This window comes from Ranitomeya variabilis, chromosome 4 (assembly GCF_051348905.1).
Source record: "Ranitomeya variabilis isolate aRanVar5 chromosome 4, aRanVar5.hap1, whole genome shotgun sequence".
Lineage (NCBI taxonomy): Eukaryota > Metazoa > Chordata > Amphibia > Anura > Dendrobatidae > Ranitomeya > Ranitomeya variabilis.
Window position 1 is genome coordinate 686,148,528 of NC_135235.1, and position 27,947 is coordinate 686,176,474.

At 44.1% G+C, this 27,947-nt stretch overlaps 1 protein-coding gene across 2 annotated transcripts; it reads left to right on the forward strand.

Moving 5' to 3' along the window:
- Positions 1-518: 518 nt before the first annotated feature.
- On the forward strand, positions 519-21,145 carry LOC143767599 (uncharacterized). 2 transcript variants are annotated; one of them, XM_077256025.1, is made up of 7 exons: positions 519-579; positions 10,146-10,292; positions 10,422-10,601; positions 10,685-10,808; positions 10,890-10,987; positions 11,183-11,273; positions 17,811-21,145. In XM_077256025.1, the coding sequence occupies exons 2-7, from the start codon at positions 10,215-10,217 to the stop codon at positions 19,091-19,093; spliced, it is 1,854 nt and encodes a 617-aa protein (XP_077112140.1). In that variant the 5' UTR covers positions 519-579; positions 10,146-10,214; the 3' UTR covers positions 19,094-21,145. The 2 variants fall into 2 exon arrangements, with proteins under 2 accessions (XP_077112140.1, XP_077112139.1); XM_077256024.1 differs by having other exon boundaries at positions 524-579; positions 17,808-21,145.
- The last annotated feature ends 6,802 nt before the right edge of the window (positions 21,146-27,947 follow it).

The following is a 27,947-nucleotide window of genomic DNA, read 5'->3' on the forward strand; positions in this document are numbered from 1 at the left end:
TTTTTCACGGCCATGAATACAGCCCTCACGGCTGTGCGGCATATGGCGCTACGACGAAACCACTTTTGGTTGATGACCACAGATCGGCGTATTTGGCAATTATGGCTCAGATTCCAGGTGGAAATGGGAGACTGTTTTCCTTGATGCTCCAGGAGGTTCCGGTAAAACATTTTTCATTAATTTGCTGCTCGCAGAAATTCCCTCAATCAATAACATTGCTCCGGCCGCTGCATCGTCTGGGGTTGTGGCCGCTCTCTTAGATGGAGGCGCACGGCTCAGTCAGCACTAGGATTACCCCTGAATCTAGCGCTCTTGGAAACTCCTGTCTGTAATATGACTAAGATCTATGAAAGGTCTGGGAGGATCCAATCACTTAATGGGGGGAATTGTTCTACTTTTTGCAACGTTACCTGTTCTTAAAGGAGCAGTACCAGCAGAGGAGCTGAATACTTGTCAGCACAGCAGAGTCCTGCATACACATGTGACTCCTGACTCCTCCCCTCCGGTGACCTCATCACAGGTCCTCTATGCACAGAGCAGCGCCAGCAATATATGTGGAGTGCGGCCCTGCGGGTGGAGGTAGGTGCTGGAGATTCCCCATTACTGAACGGGGGGACATTAACCCCATTCATACACGGTGATGCTGTAGCCATGTTGGCTACTGGTATTACTGTGACTGTCCGGCCGCATCACGTTATTGAGTTTATAGAAGAACCAGTGACGCGATGCTCGGCACACCGTCCTCAGGAAGCAGGTCAGGGAGAGCTGTTATAGGAGGGAGCGCTTAGATTATTGTCAGACCCCTAAGTATTATAAAGTTGTGTCCTTTAGTGTCTTTCATGTGGCACTATAAGGTGTATGTAACCCCTTCACACTAAAGCCCGTTGTCACCTTCCTGACAAGGCCAATATTTTCAACTCTGACCACTGTCACTTTATAAGGTAATAACTCTGGATGCTTCAATGGATCCCACTGATTCTGAGACTTCTCTTTATAACATATTCTACTTCATGATAGTGGTAAAATTTATTTAATATGACTTACATTAATTTTTGAAAAAATAAGAAATTAAGAGAAAATTTTAAAGATTTTGCAATTTTCTAAATTTTAATTTTTATGCCCATAAATCAGAGAGTCATGGCACAGAAAGTAGTTAATAAATAACATTTCCCACATGTCTACTTTACATCAGCACAATATTTGAGACATACATTTTTTTGGTTAGGAAGTTATAAGGGTTAAAGGTTGACCAGCAATTTCTCATTTTTACAATAAACTTTTTTCAAAGCAATTTTTTTAGGAACCACATCACATTTGACTTTAAGAGGTTTATATGACAAAAAGTACCCAAAAGTGACACCATTCTAAAAACTGCACCCTCCAAGGTATTCAAAGCCACATAGTGTATCCTTGCCCATCCCCTGTAGACTATGAGCCCTCGCGGGCAGGGTCCTCTCTCCTCCTGTACTTGTGTGTGCCTTGTTTTACTCATGTTTATTGTACTTGTCTATATTTGCCCCGTTCACATGTAAAGCGCCATGGAATAAATGGCGCTATAAAAATGTATAATAATAACATTCAAGAAGTTTATTAACCCTTCAAGTGCTTCACAGGAACTAAAGAAACGTGGAAGGAAAAATTAACATTTAACTTTTCAGTCAAAATGATCTTTGAGCCCAAGTTTTTTTACTTTTTATAAGGGTAACAGGAGAAAATGGACCACAAAAGTTGTTGTGCAATTTCTCGTGAGCATGCCGATACCCCGTTTTTGGGGGAAAACCTTTGTTTGGGTGCACAGCAGGTCTCGGAAAGGAAGGAGCACTGTTTGACTTTTTGTACACAAAATTGGCTGGAATTGAGATCGGACACATGTCGTGTTTGGAGATCTCCTGATGTGCCTAAACAGTGGAAATCCCCTACAAGTGACCCCATTTTGAAACTAGACCCCTAAAGGAATTTATCTAGATGTGCAGTGAGGACTTTGAACCCCCAGGTGCCTCACAGAAGTTTACAATGTAGAGCCATGAAAATAAAAAATCAAATGTTTTCCTCAAAAATGATCTTTTAGCCCCAATTTTTTTATTTTCACAAGGATAGCAGGAGAAAATGGACCACAAACAATGTTGTCCAGTTTCTTCTGAGTATACCTCTACCGATACACATGTGGAGGAAAACCACTGTTTGGGCACACATCAGGCTCAGAAGGGAAGATGTGATGTTTTGGAATGCAGACTTTGATAGAATGGTCTGAGTGCTTCATGTCACGTTTGCAGAGCCTCTGATGTGCCTAAACATTGGAAATCCCCCCACAAGTGACCCCATTTTGGAAACTACACCCCTGATGGAATTTATCTAGAGGCATACTTTTAGGCTATGTGCACATGTTGCGGATTAGGCTTAGGAATTTCTGGTGCAGATTCTGCCTCTCTTGGCAGAAAACGCACCTGCGGATTTGTTCCATTTTTTGTGCAGTTCCGCAGCATTTTTTGTGCATTTTTGCTGCGGTTTTCTTGCGGATTTGCTGCGTTTTTTTACCCCTGCGGTTTTCTATAATGGAATGGGTACAAAAACGCTGCAGATTCACAAAAAAGAAGTGACATGCTACTTCTTTTAAACCGCAGCATTTCTGCAGCGGATTTTTGCAAAGTGTGCACAGCATTTTTTTCTCATTGATTTACATTGTACTGTAAATCAATTGCGGATCTGCAGCATTTCTGCACCTCAAAAAACACTTCGGATCCGCAGCAAATCCGCAACGTGTGCACATACCCTAATAATAATGATTATAATTCTTTTGGTTTTACTGGTGTATGAACTTATTATGTAGTGTTATGTGTAAGATGTGTGGAGTACATCAGATTATAAAAGTGTGTTGTGTCAACAGGTTAAAAACTAATTTTATTAATTTGCGGACATGTGGTATGCTTTGAAGCAATCCTTAATTCAAAGGCCAGGTTTCTCAGTGCAGGTTTCACAATGGTAAATTGTGTTCTTTCGGATTCCCTTCTTGGAGCATACTCTGCACTGTTTTTGTGATCTTCCTTTCTTTGCTGTTTTGGAACCGGTCCTGGAAAATGTTGACCTGGGACAAGAAGGACACTATCAGTTTCCAAAGTACTGGAACCCTCATCTTTCTGAGTGCCAAACATTAGGGCCTTGATGACTACCTCCTCAAATTAAAAGAAGGTCCCTGCATTGCCTGCAGATCAGAACAGCACAAAAGCATTGTATGGTGCCATCTATACAATGTGCACGGCCAATATTTTGTACCATGTTTTAGCTTTTCACATGGCACTGTATGTTTTGAGAACCTGATCTGACAGATCTACACCCCCATGTACCGATTGTAGTCCAAGATCCAATCTGGCTTTGGGAACTGTGACAAGGGAGCTGTTGTCACGGTGTATGGTGGTGAAGATAAGGATATACCTTTTAACCTTATACTCACCACCAGCATGTTGTCGCTATATTGGGCTCGGCTTTCGCCCTTTCTCAGCATTTGCCAAATTTGTGGCTTAGGGAGGCCTCTCTGATTTTTTCACATGGTGCTTCAGGCAACTGTACTTCTGACAGAGAGGGCCTTGAAGAGGGGGGTGCTGGTGTAAAAGTTACCAATGTAGACGTGATAACCCTTATCCAGCAGTGGGTGCAGCAATTTCCACACAATTTTCGCACTCACCCCCAAGAAAGGGGGGCTTTCACAGGGGTTAATCTGGGTGTGCTTTCCCTTGTAGACCCTAAATCTGTGGGTGTACCCTAGGGTACTCTTGCACCGTTTGTACAGTTTAATTCCATACCTGGACCTCTTACTGCGCAGGTATTAGTGAAATTTTAGCCTCCCTTTGAAATGAACCAGAGATTCATCTATAGCGATGTCCCTTTGAAGGTTGTACGCTTCAGCAAATTTTCTGCTAAAGTGTTCATCTATTTGCCGAATTTTATATAGAAGATCAAAGTTCGAATCATCTTGGGGAGGACAGAACGCATTATCACTATAATGCAATAATTTTTGGATCTCTTCAAATCGTGTCCTTGTTATGGCCATACAGATTACCGGTTCTGTAGAGAATATCAATACTCCAGTATCGCTGAAGCTCTGATTTTCAGATTATGCCCATATGCAGCACAATTCACCAAAATGTCATCATCTCTGCTGCATCTACAGGGGTCCATCTGGCATATGATAACTTGGGATTTTGGGTGAAAACTAGATGGGCATACAAGTTTGTCTGGGCCACCATAAATTTATTATCTCCTCCCTGAAAAAGAATTTTAAGAAGTCAATTTTAGTGAGGCCAGTGGTGTCAAACTGGATTCTTGAGCTGCCGATGAAATCCGGAATGACCGGCTGATAATTTTTAGTGTTCACTACACTAACGCTCGCCCTATAAATTTACTCGGCACTAACTATTCTTTTTTTTTTTTTGCAAAAGAAAAACGGACATCACCAACAATACACCATACGCTCCCCCGATGCACTACCTAAAAATTTACTGAAAGCAAATAATTATTTTTTTGCACTAATGAAAAACGGACATCACCAACAATATAACGTACGCTCCCCTGACATCCGCTACATTGACACTATTCTGTGCAATTTTTTTTCTCTAAAATTACACTTTACCAACTACTAGTATTTTTTTCTAAAAAAAATAATCGGAAGTAACTTACACTGTGACATCCGCTAACTAAAAAAGTCCCTTTATTGACACATTGCCAATGCAGGGGGTTCCAGACCCCCGGGAAAATGTGCAGGGATGGTCTGCTATCCCATTTTAACCCGGTCACTGCACGATGCAGCGCGGTGACCGGAAATAGCAGCGCCGAATATATAATTCACTTTGTGGGAGGGCAGCAGTATATATACAGCACGTCAAGAAGGGGTTAACTTTTTAAACCTATTAAATAACTAAAAAAAACTGATGTGGGGTCCCCGCAATTTTTGATAAAAAAGCCAAGGTAAAGCAGACAGCTGGGGCTGATATTAAGGTCGATGGATATTAATCCCTACCCAGCCTTAAAATACCAGCCCATAGCAGCCCCAAAATTGGTACATCACATTAGATACACCAATTATGGCATTTTGCCTGGTTCTTTCCGGGTGCATGGGCAATCGGGGTGATATCTTTGAAGGGTGATGTCAGCTGTTCTCTTCCAATCTCTTCTTTTTCCTGTCCTGATCTGGCTGTACATCACTACAATGACACTCTTAGAAGCACCCTTGACCAAGTAGCTCCCCTCACCCTCAGAACCTCCAAACACAGAGTGAAACAGCCCTGGCTCGCATCGCAAACCCGATTTCTCCAGCGATGCTCTAGGAGTGCTGAATGCTTATGGAGAAAAACACGCACACCAGAAGACTTCATACACTTCAAATTTATGTTAAGGATCTATAACTCTGCCCTTCACTGCGCCAAACAGTCCTACTACACCACCCTGATCTCCTCACTATCCAACAACCCCAAGAAACTTTTTAACACCTTTCACTCCCTCCTCAGGCCAAAAGCACAAGACCCTATCACAGACATTTGTGCTGATGACCTAGCCTCCCACTTTATAGAGAAAATAGACAATATCTGTCAGGAAATCTGCTCCCAGACACCAAGTGCAGTGACTTCCATCCCTCCCTGCATCTCCCCTGGCTCACTCTCCACATTCGATCCCATCACAGAAGAAGAAGTCTCCAAGCTCCTCTCCTCTTCTCGTCCAACTACATGCACCACCAACCCCATTCCCTCACACCTCCTCCAGTCTCTCTCTCCAGTCATCACAACTCACCTAACTACAATCTTTAATCTCTCCCTCTCCTCTGGCATTTTCCCCTCCTCCTTCAAACACTCTATCATTATTCCATTACTAAAGAAACCCATCCTCGACCCATCCTGCACAAACAACTACAGACCGGTCTTCAATCTCCCCTTCATCTCGAAACTCTTGGAGTGCCTGATCTACTCCAGCCTTACCCTTTACCTCTCCACTCATTCTCTCCTAGACTCTTCACAGTCCGGTTTCCGCTCTCTACATTCGACAGAAACTGCACTCAACAAAGTGACCAATGACCTTCTGACAGCCAAATGTAACGGTGACCACTCTCTGCTCATTCTTCTCGACCTTTCTGCAGCTTTCAACACTGTTGACCACCCTCTCCTACTCTCTAGGCTCCAGTCGCTAGGCATTAAGGACACTGCTCTCTCCTGGTTCTCTTCCTATCTTTCTGACCGCTCCTTCAGTGTTCTGTTCTCTGGCTCCACGTCATCTCCTCTTCCTCTCACTGTTGGGGTACCTCAGGGCTCAGTCCTTGGCCCCCTTCTCTTCTCCCTCTACCCAGCCCCAATTGGACAGACCATCAGCACATTTGGCTTTCAGTACCATCTTTATGCTGATGACATACAACTATACACGTCAGCCCCTGACCTTACCCCTGCTGTACTACAGAACGCCACTGACTGTCTGTCTGCAGTCTCCAACATCATGTCCGCTCTCTATCTGAAACTCAACCTCTCCAAAACTGAACTTCTTCTGCTCCCACCATCTAGTAACCTCCCTAAATCTGACATTTCCCTCTCCGTGGGTGGAACTATAATAACACCCCGGCAGCAGGCACGCTGTCTGGGTGTTATGTTTGACTTCAATCTCTCCTTCACCTCCCATTTACAATCTCTTGCCCGCTCGTGCCGCTTACACCTAAAGAACATCTCTAGAATCCACCCTTTTCTCACCATGGAGACAACAAAAACCATCACTGTCACCCTGATCTACTCCCGCCTGGACTACTGCAAAGCTCTATTAATTGGCCTCCCCCTTTCTTGACTTTCCCCTCTCCAGTCTATCCTTAATGCAGCAGCCAGGGTCGTGCATCTGGCTAATTGTTACTCGGACTCCTCCGCTCTTCGCCAGTCGTTACACTGGCTGCCCATTCATTATAGAATCCAATTCAAAGTACTTGTTCTCACCCACAAAGCTCTCCACAGTGCGGCCCCCCCCTTACATCTCCTCCCTCATTTCTGTCTATTGGCCTAACCGACCGCTGCGCTCTGCAAACGACTTTCGACTAACCTCTGCTCTAAACCATACCTCCCACTCCCGACTCCAAGACTTCTCCCGTGCCATGCCAATCCTCTGGAATGCTTTACCCCAAGATATTAGGACCATCCACAATTTGCATAGTTTTAGGCGCTCGCTCAAAACACATTTGTTCAGAGCGGCCTACCACATTCACTAATCAGTCATTTTATGTTTGCGTGTGTGTTGCCCATTCACTATTTCCATCTATCCCACACCCCCTGAAGATGGCTGGACCATCATTGTAAATACACACCTGTACTTTGTATCTCCCCCACCTCATTGTAGATTGTAAGCTCTCACGAGCAGGGTCACCTTATTTTGCTTTATTATTGTATTGTTAACGTTGTTACCTATGACTGTTGTGTTTGAAATTGTTAATCTGTAAAGCGCTGTGGAATATGTTGGCGCTATATAAATAAAAATTATTATGATTAGCTGTGTAGTGTAGTTATCAAAAATGGGAGGGGACCCCGTGTAATTTTTTTATTTAGTTCCCAGGAGTGACCTGCGAGTCTATGTGTCCAGGTGTCTTCACCATGCTGCTCATATTCCATTTGAGCACTGATTCCATCCATTTCTGCCATTTTCCTGCCGTCCAAGCCCTCCTGTTAGGCTTTTCTGTTAAAATGCTTTTTCATTGACTTCCATTATAGTCGGTACTCGAGTCTGAGCATCCGACCTGCTTGATTTAAATAAAGAGTACTCAAGCATTTTAGTGCTCGCTCATCACTAGTGGATACAATTGATAACACCAGGGAATTTGCAGGAATATGTGGCGAATACTCAATGGATATTCTGCTTTCTGGACCGGTTCCACCTCTATGTCCTATTAAACAATCCAGGAGAAGATCTTGTCAGAACCGTGACGTGAGATCCATCTGCTGTCGGCACAAGCAGCGTTTCATGGGGACTTCATGGAAAGGGAGTTAAAGTGTGAAAACGCACCTTTTGTGATTTTTCTGGGTCGGATGCCTTTTTTAAGTATAACATGAACACATTAGCCTTTTTTAAGTATGCGTCCTATCCCCTGGGTGTTCCTTATATAGTGATTGTCAAATGACGAGAAGATACCAAATGTCAGAACCAATACACACAGTGGGTACAGAAAGTATTCAGACCCCTTTAAATTTTTCACTCTTTGTTTCATTGCAGCCATTTGGTAAATTTAAAAAGGTTAATTTTTTTAACATTAATATACACTCTGCACCCCATCTTTACTGAAAAAAACGGAGCTGTAGAAATTTTTGCAAATTTATTAAAAAATAAAAACTGAAATATCACATGTTCAATAAGTATTCAGACCCTTTGCTCAGTATTGAGTAGAAGCACCCATTTTAGCTAGTACAGCCATGAGTTTTCTTGGGAATGCTGCAACAAGTTTTTTTCACACCTGTATTTGGGCATCCTCTGCCATTCTTCCTTGCAGATCCTCTCCAGTTCCATCAGGTTGAATGGCCAACGTTGGTGAACAGCCATTTTCAGGTCTCTCCAGAAATGTTCAATTGGGTTTAGCTCAGGGCTCTGGCTGGGCCAGTCAAGAATGATCACAGAGTTGTTCTGAAGCCACTCCTTTGTTATTTTAGCTGTGTGCTTAGGGTCATTGTCTTGTCGGAAGGTAAATTTTTGGCCAAGTCTGAGGTCCAGAGCACTCTGGCAGAGGTTTTCATCCAGGGTATCTCTGTACTTGGCCTCATTCTTGTTTCCTTCAATTGCAATCATCCTGTCCCTGTTGCTGAAAAACACCCCAATAGCATGATGCTGCCACCACCATGTTTCACTGTTGGGATTGTATTTGGGAGGTGATGAACAGTGTCTAGTTTTCTCCACACGTACCGCTTAGAATTATCACCACCATGTAAGGCTTAGAATTATCACTAAAAAGTTCTGTCTTCATCTCATCAGACCAGAGAATCTTATTTCTCAAAGTCTGGGAGTCCTTCATGTGTTTTGTAGCAAACTCTATGCTGGCTTATATGTCTTGCTCTGAGGAGAGGCTTCCGTCGGGCCACTCTGCCATAAAGGCCCGACTGGTGGAGGGCTGCAGTGAGAGTTGACTTTGTGGAACTTTCTCCCATCTCCCTATTGTATCTCTGGAGCTCAGCCACAGTGATCTTTTGGTTCTTGCTTATCTCTCTTACCAAGGCTCTTCTCCCACCATTGCTCAGATTGGCTGGACGGCCAGGTCTAGGAAGACTTCTGGTGGTCCCAAACATCTTCCATTTAAGCATGTAACCTTGGCCAGATCTGTGCCTTGCCACAATTCTAATTGAAAAAAGTAAAGCGGTCTGGATGGAGCGCTGATGACAGAGGCCACCGGAGCACAGGTTAGGGATTTAAAATCTTTAATCACAACGCGTTTCAACAGCCAATCGCTGTGTTCTTCAGGTGACAATGAATTTTGTCTCAAACTTCTGTGTGTCAATCAGACATGAGCTCTAACGTGATAGAAGATTACAGTGCGGGGAAGACGGGAAACATTCATATAGACGGCCAGTGGTGATGGAGCCAGTGACGGACTCTGGACAAATATGTTTCTAGAGCCGAAGTAGAAGATGAAGATGTCGTCCTCATCATGAAGTAGTTATTTCTCCTGTCACGTGTAATGAATATCTCCTGCAGTATTGCTAATGTTAATTCCAGTGTCGGTAAATGAGACGAGAATTAGCGTTATGGAAGATGAGTCTATGAGAAACGTATTCAGCTGCCGACTCCGAGGAAGAAACTGCTTGTTGTCTGTGGCCTAAAATATATAGGTTTTATTAGTAGATCTAAGGAAGACAACTAAATACTGTAAAATAGTAAAAATACCATTGGTGCATGGGTCCCCGCCAATCTCTGTATTTTCTGGTCACTCTTAAGGAACTTGTAATTCCTACAGCTAATCAGCTGCCACAGCAGTGAGTAACATAGCCAGTGAATAGGAACATGGAGGAGATGTCTTAGTCAGCAATTCAGCTTATGTTCCAGTCCTATAAGACTAGAGAATACAACATCTACACGTTCTATCTCCTATGTTTCCCAGTAATTGAATTATTACACAGGATTTTATGAGGTTACATTGTGTCATCTTCTCCATTCAGGTCTCTACAATATCGGATTCTCTTAGTGGACATCTATATAATTGAATTTTCCTGATTTACCCATCAAAGATGGATATGGACAGAGACAAGATGGTGGAGAGGATATTGCACCTCACCCTAGAGATCCTCTTCCGGCTTACTGGAGAGGTGAGAGATTCTGATGACGTCACATTACATCATTCTTATCTATGGGAATAACAGATGGGCAGAATTGGAGAGGCGAAGACTCTGGAAATGTCTATAGTGAGATTTATTAATGTGTTTCTCCATAACCAGGGTTACATAGTAGTGAAGAAGACCTCTAGTGAGCGCTGTCAGGACCCTGTGTCTGAGGGATGGGGAAGACCCCTGAGCCCAATCACAGGGCCTCCACCTGACCCTCTAATACATGAGGACATCAATGACCAGAAGATCCTAGAACTCACATACAAGATGGTTGAGCTGCTGACTGGAGAGGTAACAGTGCTGGGAATGCTGGGACATTACACAGTAACGCTATGAAGGGATCGGGGGGATGACGGTATCATTGTATGTGTCAGGTTCCTATAAGGTATCTGGATGTCGCTGTCTATTTCTCCATGGAGGAGTGGGAGTATTTAGAAGGACACAAAGATCTGTACAAGGACGTCATGGTGGAAGTTCCCCAGCCCCTCACATCACCAGGTAATAGACAGGACTAAATACACACGGCCTAAAATTATCTGTATGTAAAGAATGAATTCAGTCCCTGTATGTTTCCTCCAGATCTATCCTGTAAGCGGACAACACCAGAGAGATGTCCCCTTCCTTTTCTTCCACAGGACTGTAAACAAGAAGATCCCAATGTTCCTCAGGATCACCAGGTAGATGGAGAGACGGTGTCATGAGATCTCCCCTATGATGTGTAGATGGCTGTGAAGGTCTTATGCACAGTCTTGTTTTATCCACAGTATTATGTTTTATACTTGTGTAATGAGAACGGTGGAGATGGCAGGATTAGAGCTGATCATAGATGTGACTTCTCCATCTGTCTGTGACTTTTACAATATTTGTTTCAGAGTGAAAATCCGACTCATATTAATACTACAGAGACATATGTGAGGGATGATGAGCGGTGTAAAGAGGAGATTGCTACATATGACTACCCAGGTGAGTAGTAACCACTAAATACAGAGAAGTCACAGATTCCTCTCAGGAAGATGCAACAGGAAAAATGTATTGCAGTAAATACAGGAAAATGTTTCGGTCAATTGTGACCTTCATCAGTTACAGGAGGTTATTAAATAAAAGCCGGTAACGGGAATTATACTCGCTGCACGATCATATATCATAATTATTTCAGCGTGGTTGTTGTAGGCTATGAGAAAATAGGAAGATTCCTGGAGCTGCAGTGCTCTCTGACGCGGCATCCATCACTTGTCTCAAGAGCCGCGTCGGAGAGCACTGCTGGACCATGCATACCAGGATAGGGATGAGGCGCCATGCATCCTAGGACGAGATGGGGGGCCCTGCATACCAGGATGGGGATGGGGCCTTGCATTCCAGGATAAGGATGAGGGGGCCATGCAAACCAGCGTAGGGATGAAGGGGCCATGTGTATCAGAATGGGGATGAGGGGACTATATATACCAGGATGGGGGATATTAAGTACAGAGTTGGCTACTTTTTTGCTTCAATGTTTTTTCCTAATTTCCTTCTTTAAAACCTAGGTGCGTCTTATGGTCCAGTGTGTCTTATAGTCTGAAAAATACAAGGATTGTGATAAACTACAGGAAAAACATTACATCTGTGCCATGTGTAAGATAGCGCTTACTGAATGCGTTGGGAGGACACTCACTTGGCTTCGAGATTTAAGGCACACAGGAACACTTTCCACTTAAACAGTGTATGCGATTTATTATGCAGTCATAAACCGTACCGCGAACAGTCCATTACACACTGTACCGGAACATGACATTAAGTTGCGCTCATTAAACATGCGGGACCTTACTCCGTCCAGTTACCATGGGTGACTGCACAGTTCATTAACTGACCTTCGTCAGTACAAACAGTCCCCCAACTCTGGGTTACCTTCCTGGAGCTCCTGCTCCACATGCTGACCTCCTGTTAGTCCTCTTTCCTGGGGAAACTGTCTTACTGGGATCACCGTCCTTGTGACCAGGGCACTCATGACAGTCCAGAGCCGCAGAAGAAACGGTAGCTTCCATAACGCAGTGCCATCACAGACTCTGCACATATGGCCTCTCCATGTGCTATTCAGGAAGTCCTACTCCCAGGATCTTCCAACACAGGCCTTCAGATCCATGGCCTCACTATCTGCTCTTCAGGGATCCGATCCTACTCCCAGGATTTCCCAACACTCAGGCCATCCAGTATCTTAGAACACACAGACCATTCAGGTCCATACACTCTCTCCCTCAGAGACATGTGACCCAAACCATGGTAACATTATGTGCCTGTAACCACTCCCATAGGTGGAAGGTGTGTGTGGTTAGTCAGACGCACCCAGCTCTCCCATTAACCCTCTAAGTCTCCCTTTAAAGCTATACAAACACAACTCTTATGGAACTACAAGTCCCAGAACAACAATACTGGCTTACAGCGCAGACTCCCTCTGCGACACTGCCATTTACAATCATGCTGAACACTGTTTCACAATCCCAGTTATGCCTCCATGCGTATCCTGAGGAGCACACATACAGCGCCCCCTGGCTACAGCATGGGTTACTGCATCACACATGTTATATCTCTAAGCTGTGCATGGCTGATGGCTGTAATATATATTTATTCAAGCCTGCAGGAGATGTGTTGGCATGGCTCGAGCCCCGGTTTCATAGATTTATTTAGACATCATGAATTCCATTATGTTTTCCATCCTAAGGAATTCAGATTACTGCCCAATCTCTCCTGAAATGGGGGGTGCTAATACATTCTCTACTCTTTTGGTCAGGACTCATTGTAGCACCAATGGTCCACCATAAATGAGTGCAACTCCGGTTTAGTGTTCTCCCCTCTTACATACAGTCATATGAAAAAGTTTGGGCACCCCTATTAATCTTAAGTTTAATGTTTTATAAAAATGTTTCTTTTTGCAACAGCTATTTCAGCTTCATATATCTAATAACTGTTGGACACAGTAATGTTTCTGCCTTGAAATGAGGTTTATTGTACTAACAGAAAATGTGCAATCTGCATTCAAACAAAATTTGACAGGTGCATAAGTATGGGCACCCTTATAATTTTCTTGTTTTAAATACTCCTACCTACTTTTTACTGACTTACTAAAGCACTTTTTTTGGTTTTGTAACCTCATTGAGCTTACAATGTAGCGACCTGTAGCGACCTGTACAACGATGTCACATGGGAGCTATTATGACGATTCAGTGTCTGAGTCGTCAACGAGGTCGTTGGTAAGGTGTCAAACACAGCGATGTGTGCTACCCAGCGGGACCTCAACGATCAAAAAAAGGTCCAGGCCATTCCGACACGACCAGCGATCTCACAGCAGGGGCCTGGTCGCTGCTACGTGTTACACATAGCGAGATCGCTACTGAGGTCCCTGTTGCGTCACAAAACTTGTGACTCAGCAGCGATCTCGCTAGCGATCTCGCTTAGTGAGACGGGGCTTAAGTCACTTCACAGCAGATCACCGTGAGAATTCTGTGTTTGTTATTTTTAAGTAAAAACAAAAACTTTGCTTTAATTTTAATGAAAGACTTTATTCTGGCTGTGTCTCTATTTACCAAATAATTATAGGATTAGTAATAGAGAGGTGTCTTAGAGACCCCTCTCCATTACTAAGCCGTGGGCTTGATGTCACCTGGAAATACAAGGGTGACATCAACCCCACAAATATGAACTCCACTTGCCACTGCTACAAGACAAGTGGAAAGAGCCAGGCAAAGCACCAGAATTGGCGCATCTAACAGATATGCCTTTTCTGGGCAGCTGCGGGCTGCTATTTTTAGGCTGGGGGGTCAATATCCATGGCCCCTTACCAGTCAGAGAATACCAGCCCCCAGTTGTCAGCTTTTTAGCAAGGCTGGTTGTCAAAAATGGTGGGGACCCATGCCATTTTTTTAAATTATTTATTTAAATACCGTATATACTCGAGTATAAGCCGAGTTTCAGCCCATAAAAATAGGCTGAAAGTGCCCCTCTCGGCTTATACTCGAGTCATGGAAGGCGGGGGGGTCAGCGGGTGAGGGGGAGCGACACCTGTCAAATACTTTTGAAAAAACTGACCGTCACATCCAAACATAGATCAAGTGTGAACAGGTGCTGAACCTTAGAGTCACCAACTCCTATACAATCCATTCACATGGAGACGTTTATTCTCAGCGAGGAAGGAAAGCGTAGGACCTGGTATAAGAGAGATGCCGTAAAGTGGCTACCAGGTACACATAAAATTGGCCTTTTTTATGCGCTAAACGCTCTCATTTTTCATATTTTTAGTGCAGTAATGCAGTTAAATTTCTGTGTTTCATGTTTGCATGTGTTAGCGCTGCAGTGTGCTGCCTTTTTTGCTTACCTGTCAAATACTCACCTACTCCCGGCGCTCCTGACGCGGTCCCTGCAAGTCCCACAGTGTTCGGCGCAGCAGCTTCAAGTTCTTCCCCTCTTCAGCGGTCACGTGGTTCTGCTCATTAAAGTTATGAATATGGACTCCACGCCCATAGAGGTGGAGCCACATATTCATTACTGTAATGAGCGGTACCATGTGACCGCTCACTACAGGAAGAAGCTGCCGCGCCGTACACCGTGGGACATGCAGGGACCGTGTCAGGAGCGCCGGGAGTAGGTGAGTATATTTACCTTCCCTCGTTCCACCGAAGCTCCGTCTTCCCGTCCTCTTGCTGTGACTGTGCAGGTCAGAGGGCGCGGTTTTAGTGCAGCAGCATTACATGTGGCACAATGCTGTATGGAGCGTCTATGGGGCCATAAAGAACTGCATGGAGCATTATATGGGACATCTATGGGGCCATAACTGCATAGAGCATTATATGGGGCCATAACTGCATGGAGCATAATATGGGGCATCTATGGGGCCATAACTGCATGGAGCATTATATGGGACATCTATGGGGCCATAACTGCATGGAGCATTATATGGGGCATCTATGGGGCCATAACTGCATGGAGCATTATATGGGGCATCTATGGGGCCATAACTGCATGGAGCATTACATGGGGCCATAACTGCATGGAGCATTATATGGGGCCATAACTGCATGGAGCATTATATGGGGCATCTTATGGGGCCATAATGAACTGCATGGAGCATTATATGGGGCATCTTATGGGGCCATAAAGAACTGCATGGAGCATTATATGGGGCATCTATGGGGCCATAATTGCATGGAGCATTATATGGGGCATTATATGGGGCCATAACTGCATAGAGCATTATATGGGGCATCTATGGGGCCATAACTGCATGGAGCATTATATGCGGCATCTATGGGGCCATAACTGCATGGAGCATTATATGGAGCTCCTGATTCAATATGGATATTCAAAAACACTTAACCTACTGATGTCTCAATTAATTTTACTTTTATTGGTATCTATTTTTACTTTTGACATTTACCGGTACCTGCTGCAATTTTCCACCCTAGGCTTATACTCGAGTCATTAAGTTTTCCCAGTTTTTTGTTGCAAAATTAGGGGGGGGCTTATACTCAGGTCGGCTTATACTCGAGTATATACGGTAATTAAAAAAACAGTGTGGGGACCCCTCTATTCTTGACAACTAGCCTTGCTGAAGCTGAGGGTTGCAGTCTCCAGTTGTGATTTTTGCCAGACTGCTTAAAGAAAATACAGGGGAACCCACGCCGGTTTTTTCATTAATTTATTTAGTTATAGCGCAGGCGGCGGGTAAGAAATAGCCCCATCATCCGCTCCTGGTGTCACTGTTCTTAGCGGCAGCAGGTGTAGGTTAATGGGAGTAATAGTCCCAAAAGCCCCCACCTGCTGTCATCATTCTGACTTTAATATAACTCTCATAATTCTCCTCGCTGACAGAGCAGGGGAGAATGATGAGAGCATCTTCAGCACTTGCTGCCTGGGAACAGTGCTTACTGCAGCGCTTCTTCCATGCCAGCTGTCCATGTGGTACTGATGCTGCACACGAGCGACACACGGTTGCCACATGTGTGCCATAAGTATTACAAACATGGACATCTCTGGTACCGGAAATATCAGGACGTGTGAAACCTGCCTTATACACAGTTCTCTTTAAATGCCTAATATTTCTTCTTGAAACTCATCAGACAGAAAATATTGGAGCTTAGGATAGTTTAGATTGTGAAATCTCGGAGACTAATGCTAATTACACCAGAGAGATGGTAATAAGAGATAATCCACTGGCGCTTAACAAAAAAAAAAATAATCAAGTTTCGAGCTGCCTATCTGGATAACAACCACCACCTGCTGTTACTAAATGAAAAGGTTTCACCACTAGTTACTCATTTATTACTGATGAAGACTGTTGATCTTGATCATTTCGGTAGTTCCTAATCAGGCCCCATTTTTCATATCTGACGTGTGTCACTTTATGTGGTGGTAAGTATAGAATTCTTCACAAAGGATTATAGAAAACAAATGGATCTTACAAACTATTTTCCAGCTTTGCACAATACCCTATATACAGTTGTACACTACTGTCTGGGCACATGGCAGTGTTCAGAAGGGAAGGAGCGCCATTTAGCTATTTGAATACAGATCTTGCTGGAATAGTTTGCAGACAATGTATTGGGAGCACTGTTCATGGTCACTTGGCAGCTCAAAAGATGTCCACCATGAAAATGTTTGGCATTATCTTCTCTGCTTTCCATCTCCCAAGGATTGCCTTGCTCATCGCTCTTTTGTACCCTTACATGGAATCTGGACTTACAAAGCTACCCCTAGGCTTGGACTATGGTGTTACCTGCTATTCTGTGGTGTTAGATGGTGAGAAGAATAGTCAGATAGCTGGGTCAGAACTAGAATACAGAATCAGAAGATGCAATAGTAGTCAGTAAACTGGCCACGGTCACAACAGGAAATAAATACACAAGCCGCAAGCTGAGCACAGAGGACTGAACCAGAGGAAAACAACGCGGTATCAGGCAGATTCCGGAATTATGCTTTGAGCTTTAGTAGGGTGTGGTACTTTACAATTGGCTGAAGTAGGGAGCAGATTTCTCCAGCTGGACAGCAGGAACAGATCCCAGATGAGATTGGATACACCATATGCAGAAGCCCTAATATAACTAAATAACAGAAAACCAGAACAGTCAAAATCCCCATAAAGTGATTCCATTATATAAATTAATTCACTGAGGGTAATGATCCTTAGGAGGAGTGAATATTTTGACTCCACAGCCACTTTCTGTAAATTAACACGCAGTGGATGTTGGAGAGTGAAAAATTACACAATTACCATTTTATTACCCAACATATAGTGCCCAAATTGTGCTCCTGGAGACACACACCATAAAATAAATTGGTTCTTCTCACTATAGTATTGCTAAATACAGGGATCCTAAATGTTGTTTGAGCACACTGCAAGACTGTCATTGTCTTAGTTAATAATTAAAGTTTTTTACATAGCTTGCCATTTTTATGGACAGTTTAAGTAGAAATGTTCAAAAATATAAAACTCAAGGATATTTTATTAAAAAATAGTTTTTTTTATCTTAGCAGATGACTGTACCAGGAGATTAGAGGAACAGCTGACATCTTCAATTTTTAAATCTGATCATCTTGAGATCCTACAAGATACAACTGAAGTGATTGCTATTACTCCAGATATACCATCATCCATTCACAGCAAAGATCTGTTATCTGATCCCATGAAACAGGCCTCATCTTCTGATTCATTACCGACTACTAAGGAAAATAAAAGTCCAAAAAGAGGCAATAAAAACAATAAAAAACAAACTGCTCCTAAAGCAAAGAAGCCATTTTCATGTTCAGAATGTGGGAAATATTTTACATGGAAATCACATTTTGTTACTCACCAGAGAATTCACACTGGAGTGAAACCTTTTTCATGTTCAGAATGTGGGAAAAAATTTTCACAGAAATCACATTTTGTTACTCACCAGAGAACTCATACAGGGGACAAGCCTTTTTCCTGTTCAGAATGTGGGAAATGTTTTAATCAGAAATCGGCTCTCGATACCCACCAGAGAGTTCACACAGGGGAGAAGCCTTTTTCTTGTTCAGAATGTGGGAAATGTTTTAATCAGAAATCGTCTCTCAATACCCACCAGAGAGCTCACACAGGGGAGAAGCCTTTTTCCTGTTCAGAATGTGGGAAATGTTTTAGTCACAAATCGGTTTTTGATAGCCACCAAAGAGCTCACACAGGGGAGAAGCTTTTTTCCTGTTCAGAATGTAGGAAATGTTTTAATCAGAAATCATTTCTTGATAGACACCAGAGAACTCATACAGGGGAGAAGCCTTTTTCCTGTTCAGAATGTAGGAAACGTTTTAACAATAAATCAGATTGTCTTATGCACCAGAGAATCCACACAGGGGAGAAGCCTTTTTCCTGTTCAGAATGTGGGAAATGTTTTGCGCATAAATCAAATGTTGTTATACACCAGAGAACCCACACAGGAGAGAAGCCTTTTTCCTGTTCAGAATGTGGGAAATGTTTCGCACATAAATCACATTTTGTTATCCACCAAAGAACTCACACAGGGGAGAAGCCTTTTTCCTGTTCAGAATGTGGGAAATATTTTGCACAGAAATCACATTTTGTTTCCCACCAGAGAACTCACACAGGGGAGAAGCCTTTTTCCTGTTCAGAATGTGGGAAATGTTTTAACAATAAATCAGATTGTGTTACGCACCAGAGAATTCACACAGGGAAGAAGCCTTTTTCCTGTTCAGAATGCAGGAAATGTTTTAACCGGAAAGCGCTTCTTGTTAGACATCAGAGCAGTCACACAAAGAACAAGCCCTTTTCATTTTCTTAATGTATGAAATATTTTACTTGGAAATCAACTGTTAATAAACATCAGAGATGTCACATAGGGGAGAAGCCTTTTTTATGTTCATAATATTGGAATAGTTTTAACCAAAATTTGATCTTATTAAATGGGTTGTCTCTTGTCATTCCTCATGTTTGCTGACAAAAGGATAAAACTAAACGTTATTAATTCCAAATGTTAAACTATATCCATTCACCCCCTGAAGGTTAGTCAGAAAGTGACTAATAGAAAAAACATATAACTCGCGTCTCAGTACATAGGGTGAGGTGACGTATACACACTCACTCTCCAAGCCTCTCATTTCTACAGATTTTGTCGTCCTCACCAAAGATGACTCATCAGGAGACTTTATGTATTTTCACATACTATCGATTCCTGACATTGGAGTGGCTTAGAAACTTACGAAATATACAGTTTGAAGTCTATGATCTGCCAATATATGGCTAGTTTTCTGACTGTTTTGGATAACATGATATGTGATTTTAGTTTTTTTTCATGTAGTCGCGCTTGAATATAGATCAACTAGCTATTGAACCCGTTCTACGCCCGGGTGGCGAGCATTTATATTGGTATATGGTCTCCATCCTGGTATGTGTTGCTTCCATCCTGGGCCCTAATCTTGTCATGTGCTGTTACCATCTTGCACCCCCTTCCAGTCTATAAGGTAGCACCCCCCCACAGGCAGACTCTGTAGAATAAGGCAGCACCCCCCACAGGCAGACTCTGTAGTATAAGGCAGCACCCCCACAGGCAGACTCGGTAGTGTTAAGGCAGCACCCCCCACAGGTAGACACTGTAGTATAATGCAGCACACACCCCCACAGGCAGACCCAGCAGTATAAGGCAGCACACACCCCCACAGGCAGACCCAGCAGTATAAGGCAGCACCCCCCACAAGCAGACTATGTAGTATAAGGCAGCACCCACAGGCAGACTCTGTAGTATAAGGCAGCACCCCCCACAGGCAGACTCTGTAGTATAAGGCAGCGCCCCCCACACAGGCAGACTCTGTAGTATAAGGCAGCACCCCTGTGAAGATACCAGATTGTATCTTAATTTCCCAGACAACCATGATTTTGCAACCAAGAGAACTGGCTTTTTATCTGTATATTGGCTTGTGAATTTAAGTGTTTATGTCTGGTGGTTCAAGAAGACAGACTTGCCAACTGATATACTATATAACATACTGTGTAAGTCTGTAATAGTGACTGTACATAGGGTGTTTTAAGCTTTGTTTATTAATGTGTGCTGAAGTGCTAATAGTGCTATGTGATCCCATCACCATTGTTTACCTTATCTTGATGTTGGACTGAAGGACACTGGGTAATTCTAAAAATAGCTTAAATGTCTTGGGTATAAGAAGACTCAGAGATCACATCATGAGAGACTGAAGTAACAATTCATCATGGCATCATCGCGAGAGACACTGATCTATGATTCTATAGGAAACAACTTAGGGGTTTTCAGCTCCGGTTGGAAGGACACAGATCTGATCCAGTGACCATCCCTGAACCATGGCTATGTTTGGAGAAAGCCAGGTTTGGGACCCGCTGGTCGCCTGGTTCCATGGAGATGGTCAGATAAGCCAGGTGGTGACTCTCGTGTCAACTGGCTTTGGACTTTGTATGGACTCTATGGACAGTTTTTGGTCATCTCTCTACGCTTGTCGTTACCTCTTCTCTGTGTGTGTATCACAGGTGGAATAGCGACCCTGGGAGCTCTGACATCATGTTAACTGGCTTTGGACCTTGTACGGACTCTTCAGGATCTTAGCCGAGGGTCTGTCGGGCCCGGCTGAAGAACACAGGACTGCTCTCGGATATCTCCATACGCTTGTCGTTACCTCCTCTTTGCGTGCATACCACAGATGGAGTAGCGACCCTGGGAGCTCTGACATAGCATCTACCATTATTTCGGCGAGTCAGTGGAAGGGTGAGACACTGTAATGTGCACCATCTTGGGGTAATTGCTGAGATTGTTCTGTTTGCTATTGTGTGTTGTGGTTCAATAAAGTATTGCCACAATTTTTTACCTTAACCCTGTGTTGTCTGTGTAGTGTATTGCCCACCGGGACATAGAGCAAGTGTTCATTGGTATGAGCCCTGGTCCATGAAGTCTTGCTAAAGACAGCCAGGCCAGCGGACGAGAGCACCCACTGACCCCTTTCTCCACAACCCCCCCACAGGCAGACTGTAGCATAAGGCAGCACCCCCCCACAAGCAGACACTAGTATAAGGCAGCACCCCCCACAGGCAGACCCTGTAGTATAAGGCAGCACGCCCCACACAGACAGACCCTGTAGTATAAGGCAGCACCCCCCGACAGGCAGACTCTGTATAAGGCAGCACCTCCCCACAGGCAGACACTGTAGTATAAGGCAGCACCCCCCCACAAGCAGACACTGTAGTATAAGGCAGCATCCCCCACAGGCAGACTCTAGTATAAGGCAGCACCCCCCACAGGCAGACCCTATAGTATAAGGCAGCACCCCCCCACAGGCAGACCCTGTAGTATAAAGCAGCACCCCCCCACAGGCAGACTCTATAAGGCAGCACCTCCCCACAGGCAGACCCTGTAGTATAAGGCAGCACCCCCACAGGCAGACTCTGTAAAAGGCAGCACCTCCCAACAGGCAGACTCTAGTATAAGGCAGCACCCCCCCCACAGGCAACCCCCATAAAGTAAAACAATAAATACCTCTCTTCCTGGTTCCTGTGCTGCTACCTGATTCCACTTACCTCCGGACCATGATTTCTGGGCAGTCACATCATCGCGCCCCCTGTCAGTGTCGGCGTCGGTGATGTCAGACGCTTACAGGGGATGATGGGAGAAGGAGCGTAGCACTCCTTCCCTCATCAATGCCGTCAGCTGCATCGGCTAGATGCCAATACTGCTGATCCTGCGATGACAGAAGGGGAGCCCACTGCTGGCACCGCCCCCCCCCCCCCTGCTCAGGGGCCCATAGCGGCCAGGCAGCAGAGCAAGGAGATCGATTCTCCCTGCTCTGCCGCAAAATGTAACTATTGGCACCCTGTGCACGCCAATACCAATTACAGTAGCGTAGCTCCGGGTGGCCCCCCTCTGAGCACCGGGGCTGGCCCCCTCTGCACCCCCGGTAGCTACGCTACTGCCGGATGCGTAACTCTGTGGGGTCCAGTCTATAAAGGCTCGTAGCAATATATTATAGATATTAAATAGTCTCTTGATGAGTCGTCTTTAGTGAGGCCTACGAAACGAGTAGAAATGAGAGGCTTGGAGAGAGAGTGTGTATACGTCAACTCACCCTATATACTGAGTCGTGGGGTATATGTTTTCTCTATTAGTCACCTTCTGACTAACCTTCAGGGGGTGAATCATGGGTATAATCTTACATTTGGAATTAATAAAGTTTCGTTTTACCTTTTTCTCAGTGAATCTTCTAATCAAGGGATAATTTTATATATATATATATATATATATATATATATATATATATATCATATCTCTTAGAAATAAAAGGCAGCAGCACTCACCAGTTTGCCATGGACCCGTAGAAGTGCTGATTGTACGAAACGGCCGTCGTCCTCTTGCACTCCCCGCACCCTCGCTATTTTCTTGAAATGTGTCTATCATAATCTCCACCATGGATTAAAGGCACATTAAAGACTTTGAATCAGCAAACTGGTGAGTGCCGCTGCCTTTTATTTCTAAGAGATATGGAATAGTGGATGGTCATGTTTTATTAAGCTGAGCACCGTAATCCCAGTTGCTTTGGATTGTCGGCAGGCGAATGGAGATATAGGAGTGAAAGGGCAAAGGGTTTTGCTTTGCATCATGTCCTAGTGCCATTCCATTTCTGAGTTTCGAATATATATATATATATATATATATATATATATATGTATATACAGTATATACAGTGGGGGAAAAAAGTATTTAGTCAGCCAGCAATTGTACAGGTTCTCCCGCTTAAAAAGATGAGAGAAGCGTGTAACTGACATCATAGGTAAACCACAACTATGAGGGACAAAATGGGAAAACAAATCCAGAAAATCACCTTGTCTGATTTGGCAAGATTTTATTTTACAAATGATGGAAAATAAGTATTTGGTGATTAGCAAAAGTTCATCTCAATATTTGTGATATATCCTTTGTTGGCAATAACAGATGTCAAATGTTTTCTGTAAGTCATAACCTTCATAAGGTTGGCACACACTGTTGGTGGTATGTTGGCCCATTCCTCCATGCAGATCTCCTAGAGCAGTGATGTTTTGGGCCTGTCGCTGGGCAACACGGACTTTCAACTCCCTCCAAAGGTTTTCTATGGGGTTGAGATCTAGAGACTGGCTAGGCCACTCCAGGACCTTCAAATGCTTCTTATGAAGCCACTCTCCTTCGTTGCCCTGGTGGTGTGCTTGGAATCATTATCATGCTGAAAAACCCAGCCATGTTTTATCTTCAATGCCCATGCTGATGGAAGGAGGTTTGCTCTCAAAATCTCACGATACATGTCCCCATTCATTATTTCATGTACACGGATCAATCTTCCTGGTCCCTTTGTAGAGAAACAGCTCCAAAGCATGATGTTGCCATGCCCATTCTTCACAGTAGGTATGGTGTTCTTTGGATGCAATACAACATTCTGTCTCCTCCAAACACGATGAGTTGTGTTTCTACCAGTTTTACTTTGGTTTCATCAGACCATATGACATTCTTCTAATAATCATCTGGACAATCCAAATGCTCTCTAGCAACCCTCAGATGGACCCATATATGTACTGGCTTACGCAGGGGGACATGTCTGGCACTGCAGGATCTGAGTCCCTGGCGGCACAGTGTGTTACTGATGGTAGCCTTTGTTACGGTGGTCCCAGCTCTATACAGGTGTCACGATAATGTGAAAAAGCCATGTTTGAGAATCTGCATAGCTGTACAAGACACACGCTGCAGGCTCCAACCCCCCTTCTTCTTACCCTTCCCACTGCCTTTGTTGGCCTAGGCAGAAACCCTGTGTAACTTGAAACTCCAGCGTGAGGCCATGAAACTATTCACTGCTCCTTCCCCCCTCCCATAGGAATTTCTTTGTCTTCAAACACATGAGGTTTTCCGTGTGTGGGGGAGATATTAAAGAAGCCATAATGCGCCACCAGTGTATGATAGGAATATGACAGATACATATTCAGAACATGCTTTGATAGAGCTTCGCTACGGGGCTTTTGCTGGAGTCTGGCACCAAGAGAACCAGAGAAATGGATTTCTCCTAAACAGAGTGGAATAGCTAACTTAGCTTAGACTCAGTAGAAAGCTAATTTCAATATAAGATGAGTGATGTGTGTGCCGTTATTCTGATAGGTTCACAAGCACATTTATGAGTATTATAAGTTTTCGCACCAAAATGTGCACCCTGGCTGCTAGGGGAGGGTGCAGGTAAACCAGCCCTTTAGTGATGTCACAAGCCTACCAATATAAGTTATTGCCAGTCAGCCCAGCCTTCATTCTTGCCTGAGAAGCTGTTGCACCAGGACCCCCTGATGAATTGGGATATCTGGCTCCTCCCACAAGCGTGGATAACTAGGACGATCTAAGCAACATGTGAGTGTTCATTTTCTGTTTTAATCCATTTTCTTTGTAATTGCTTTGTACATACTTTGTCTCATATTGTAAAATCTTTATATACCTTTTGTAAACACTGCCTACCTTTTTGGAGTAAAATATAAAATGTATTAGTTTCGTCTTCTCCATGTTCTATGCGAATCTTCACGTGACTGAAGTTAATTACGCTACTAATTTGGGTTGGCCTGAACCCCCTCTGTTAAGAAATCTGAGCTGGTGGCAGCGAAGTATGTTCTGGGCTAGGTGGGTACAGCTGGCAGTGACGGAATGGGGTTTTATAATCTGTTGCTGGCTGCGGCCTGAGCATTTAGGCTGTGTGCGCACGATGCGGAATTTGTGCGGATCCGCAGCATATTTTTCCATGCAGAAATGCTGCAGTTCCGCACAGTAATTTACAGCACAATGTAAATCGATTGGAAAAAAAAAGCTGTGCTAATGGTGGGGAAAAATCCGCATGAAAACCGCTGCAGAACAAAAGAAATAGCATGCTACTTCTTTTGTGCGGAACTGCAGCTTTTCTGACCCCTTCCATAATAGAAATCCACAGGGGTAAAAACTGCAGAAAATCTGCACAAAATCCGCATCAATTCCGCATCAAAACCGCGCAAAAATTGCGGCAAATCCACACCTGCGGTTTCTGCCAGGAGATGCGGATTTTGTGCAGAAAATTCTGCACCCCAATCTGCAACGTGTGCACATAGCCTAATAATTCCCTCACTGCAGCGTGCCTGCTAGCTAGTCCACAGTGAAGCGGCCCATCCGCCGACTAATTATCCTAGGTGTAGTTCCCTGACTGACCTGAGGGTAAGGGGGGTGCTGGAGAGCTGCAAGTTCCAAAGCGGAACTGGAAAGCGGGATATTCATAAATCCCTGCAGTTTGTGACATATTGTAGCAGCAGTGGGATAACTAAAATAAGCCCCTGCGGTAAATTGATAGGTCAATAGCCTGGTTTGTGTTTTCATCACATTGTAGCAGTGGTGGGATAACTAAGATAAGCCTCCTGCACATGTGGTAGCCGTTTGCTGATCAAAGGTCACCCCCTTTTCGAGACAGCAGGTCATTCACTAGATCCTCCGTGCGGTTCTGGGATTTCTAATCACTGTTCTTGTGATCATTTTGACCCCACAGGTTGAGACCTTGCGTGGAGCCCCAGATCAAGGGAGATTATCAGTGGTCTTTTATGTCTTCCATTTTCCTTTTATTGCTCCCACAGTTGATTTCATCACACCAAGCTGCTTGCCTATTGTAGATTCAGTCTTCCCAGCCTAGTGCAGGGCTACAATTTTGTTTCTGGTGTCCTTCAACAGCTCTTTGGTCTTCACCAAAGTGGAGTTTGGAGTGTTAATGTTTGAGGTTGTGGACAGGTGTTTTTATACTGATAACAAGTTCAAACAGGTGCCATTTCTACAGGCAATGAGTGGAGGACAGAGGAGCCTCTTAAAGAAGAAGTTATGGGTCTGTGAGAGCCAGAAATCTTGCATGTTTTTAGATGACCAAATACATATTTTCCACCGTAATTTGCAAAAAAAAATCTTACCAAATCAGACAAGGTGATTTTCGGGATTTGTTTTCTCATTTTGTCTCTTGTAGTTGTGGTCTACCTTTGTCAATTACAGGCCTCTCTCATCTTTTTTAAGTGGGAAAACTTGCACAGTTGGTGGCTGTCATTTGGTAAATTAAAAAAAGTTCATTTTTTGCTCCTTAATGTACACTCTGCACACTATCTTGACTGAAAAAAAAAAAGTGAAAATTTTAGCAAATTTATTAAAAAAGAAAAACTGAATTATCACATGGACATAAGTACCTTACTTTTCGCTTTATAAGATGCTCCGAAATATAAAACGCACCTCAAATTTTGAGGAGAAAAATAGGAAAAAAAATGTTTTTTTAATAAAATGATGGGGCTTCTTATAATCTATGCGTCTTATTGCTTACTGAGGGTGGAAGTTGGGGACCCAGGGTCGCTGCTGGAGGAGGCAGGAGTGGAGTGATGCTGCAGATCGCAGGTTGGGATGAAGGGGTGTCCGGTGTTGCTGCTGGTGTCCGGCGCTGCCGGTGCTCTGAGGGTGTCTCCGGTGCCTGGAGGTGTTATGCGGGTGTCCCGCGGTGTGGCAGGTGTCGGGCGCTGCTGCCCAGTGCTCTGTTGGTGTCTCCAGTGCTGCGGGTCGCCGACCGATGCTACTGCGGCGGTCTCCAGTGCTGCCAGAGCTCTGCCGACATTTTGTGTAAGGCCAGAGCCCCAGCAGTCCCATGGTTTCCTGTGCGGTGGACTCCGGGCAGATGGCCGCCCTGGGGGGGGGCACATGAGCAGATGAAGATCTCGGCACAGAGATCTCGGGAGATAATATTTCAGCGCTGAAATTTCACCTCCCGAGATTTCTGTGCCGAGATCTCCATTTGCACATGCGCTGCTCCCCCGGCTGCCATTTTCCCAGAGTCCACCGCACAGGAAACCATGGGACTCAGCACCGGAGACCGCCGCAGCAGGATTGGGCAGCACCGACAGCACATCTGCAGCACCGGAGACACCAGCAGGGCACTGGGCAGCAGCGCCGAACACCCGCAGCAATGCCGGACACCCCTTCATCCCAGCCTGCAGCCTACCGCAACTGTATCGGTAAGGTACATATGCATTATAAGACGCACTCTCATTTATTCCCCAAATTTGGGGGAAAAAAAGTGCCTCTTATAATCCGAAAAATACGGTATTCAGACACTTTGCTCAGGCACTCATATTTAAGTCAGATGCTGTCTATTTCCATGTGATCCTCCTTGAGATGGTTCTACTCCTTCATTGGAGTCCAGCTGTTTTTAATTAAACTGATAGGACTTGATTTGTTAAGGCACACACCTGTCTATATAAGACCTCACAGCTCACAATACATGTCAGACCAAATGAGGATCATAAGGTCAAAGGAACTGGCCAAGGAGCTCAGAGACAGAATTGTGGCAAGGTTACAAGAGAATTTCTGCAGTACTCAAGGTTCCTAAGAGCACAATGACCTCAATAATCCTTTAATGGAAGAAACCGTTCTGGGCACGGTTTATTGATTACATTTTTCTGCTATGGCAGGGCACAGAACAGGACCTTCTCGCCTTCCTTGAGATCCTGAATGATAACAGGATTAATGTTAGACTCACATGAAAATATAGTCAGACAAATCTTGAATTTTTGGATGTCTTGATTACAAAAGGTGCTAATGATTGAATTCAAACAAATGTACATAGAAAAGAGACAGCTGTAAA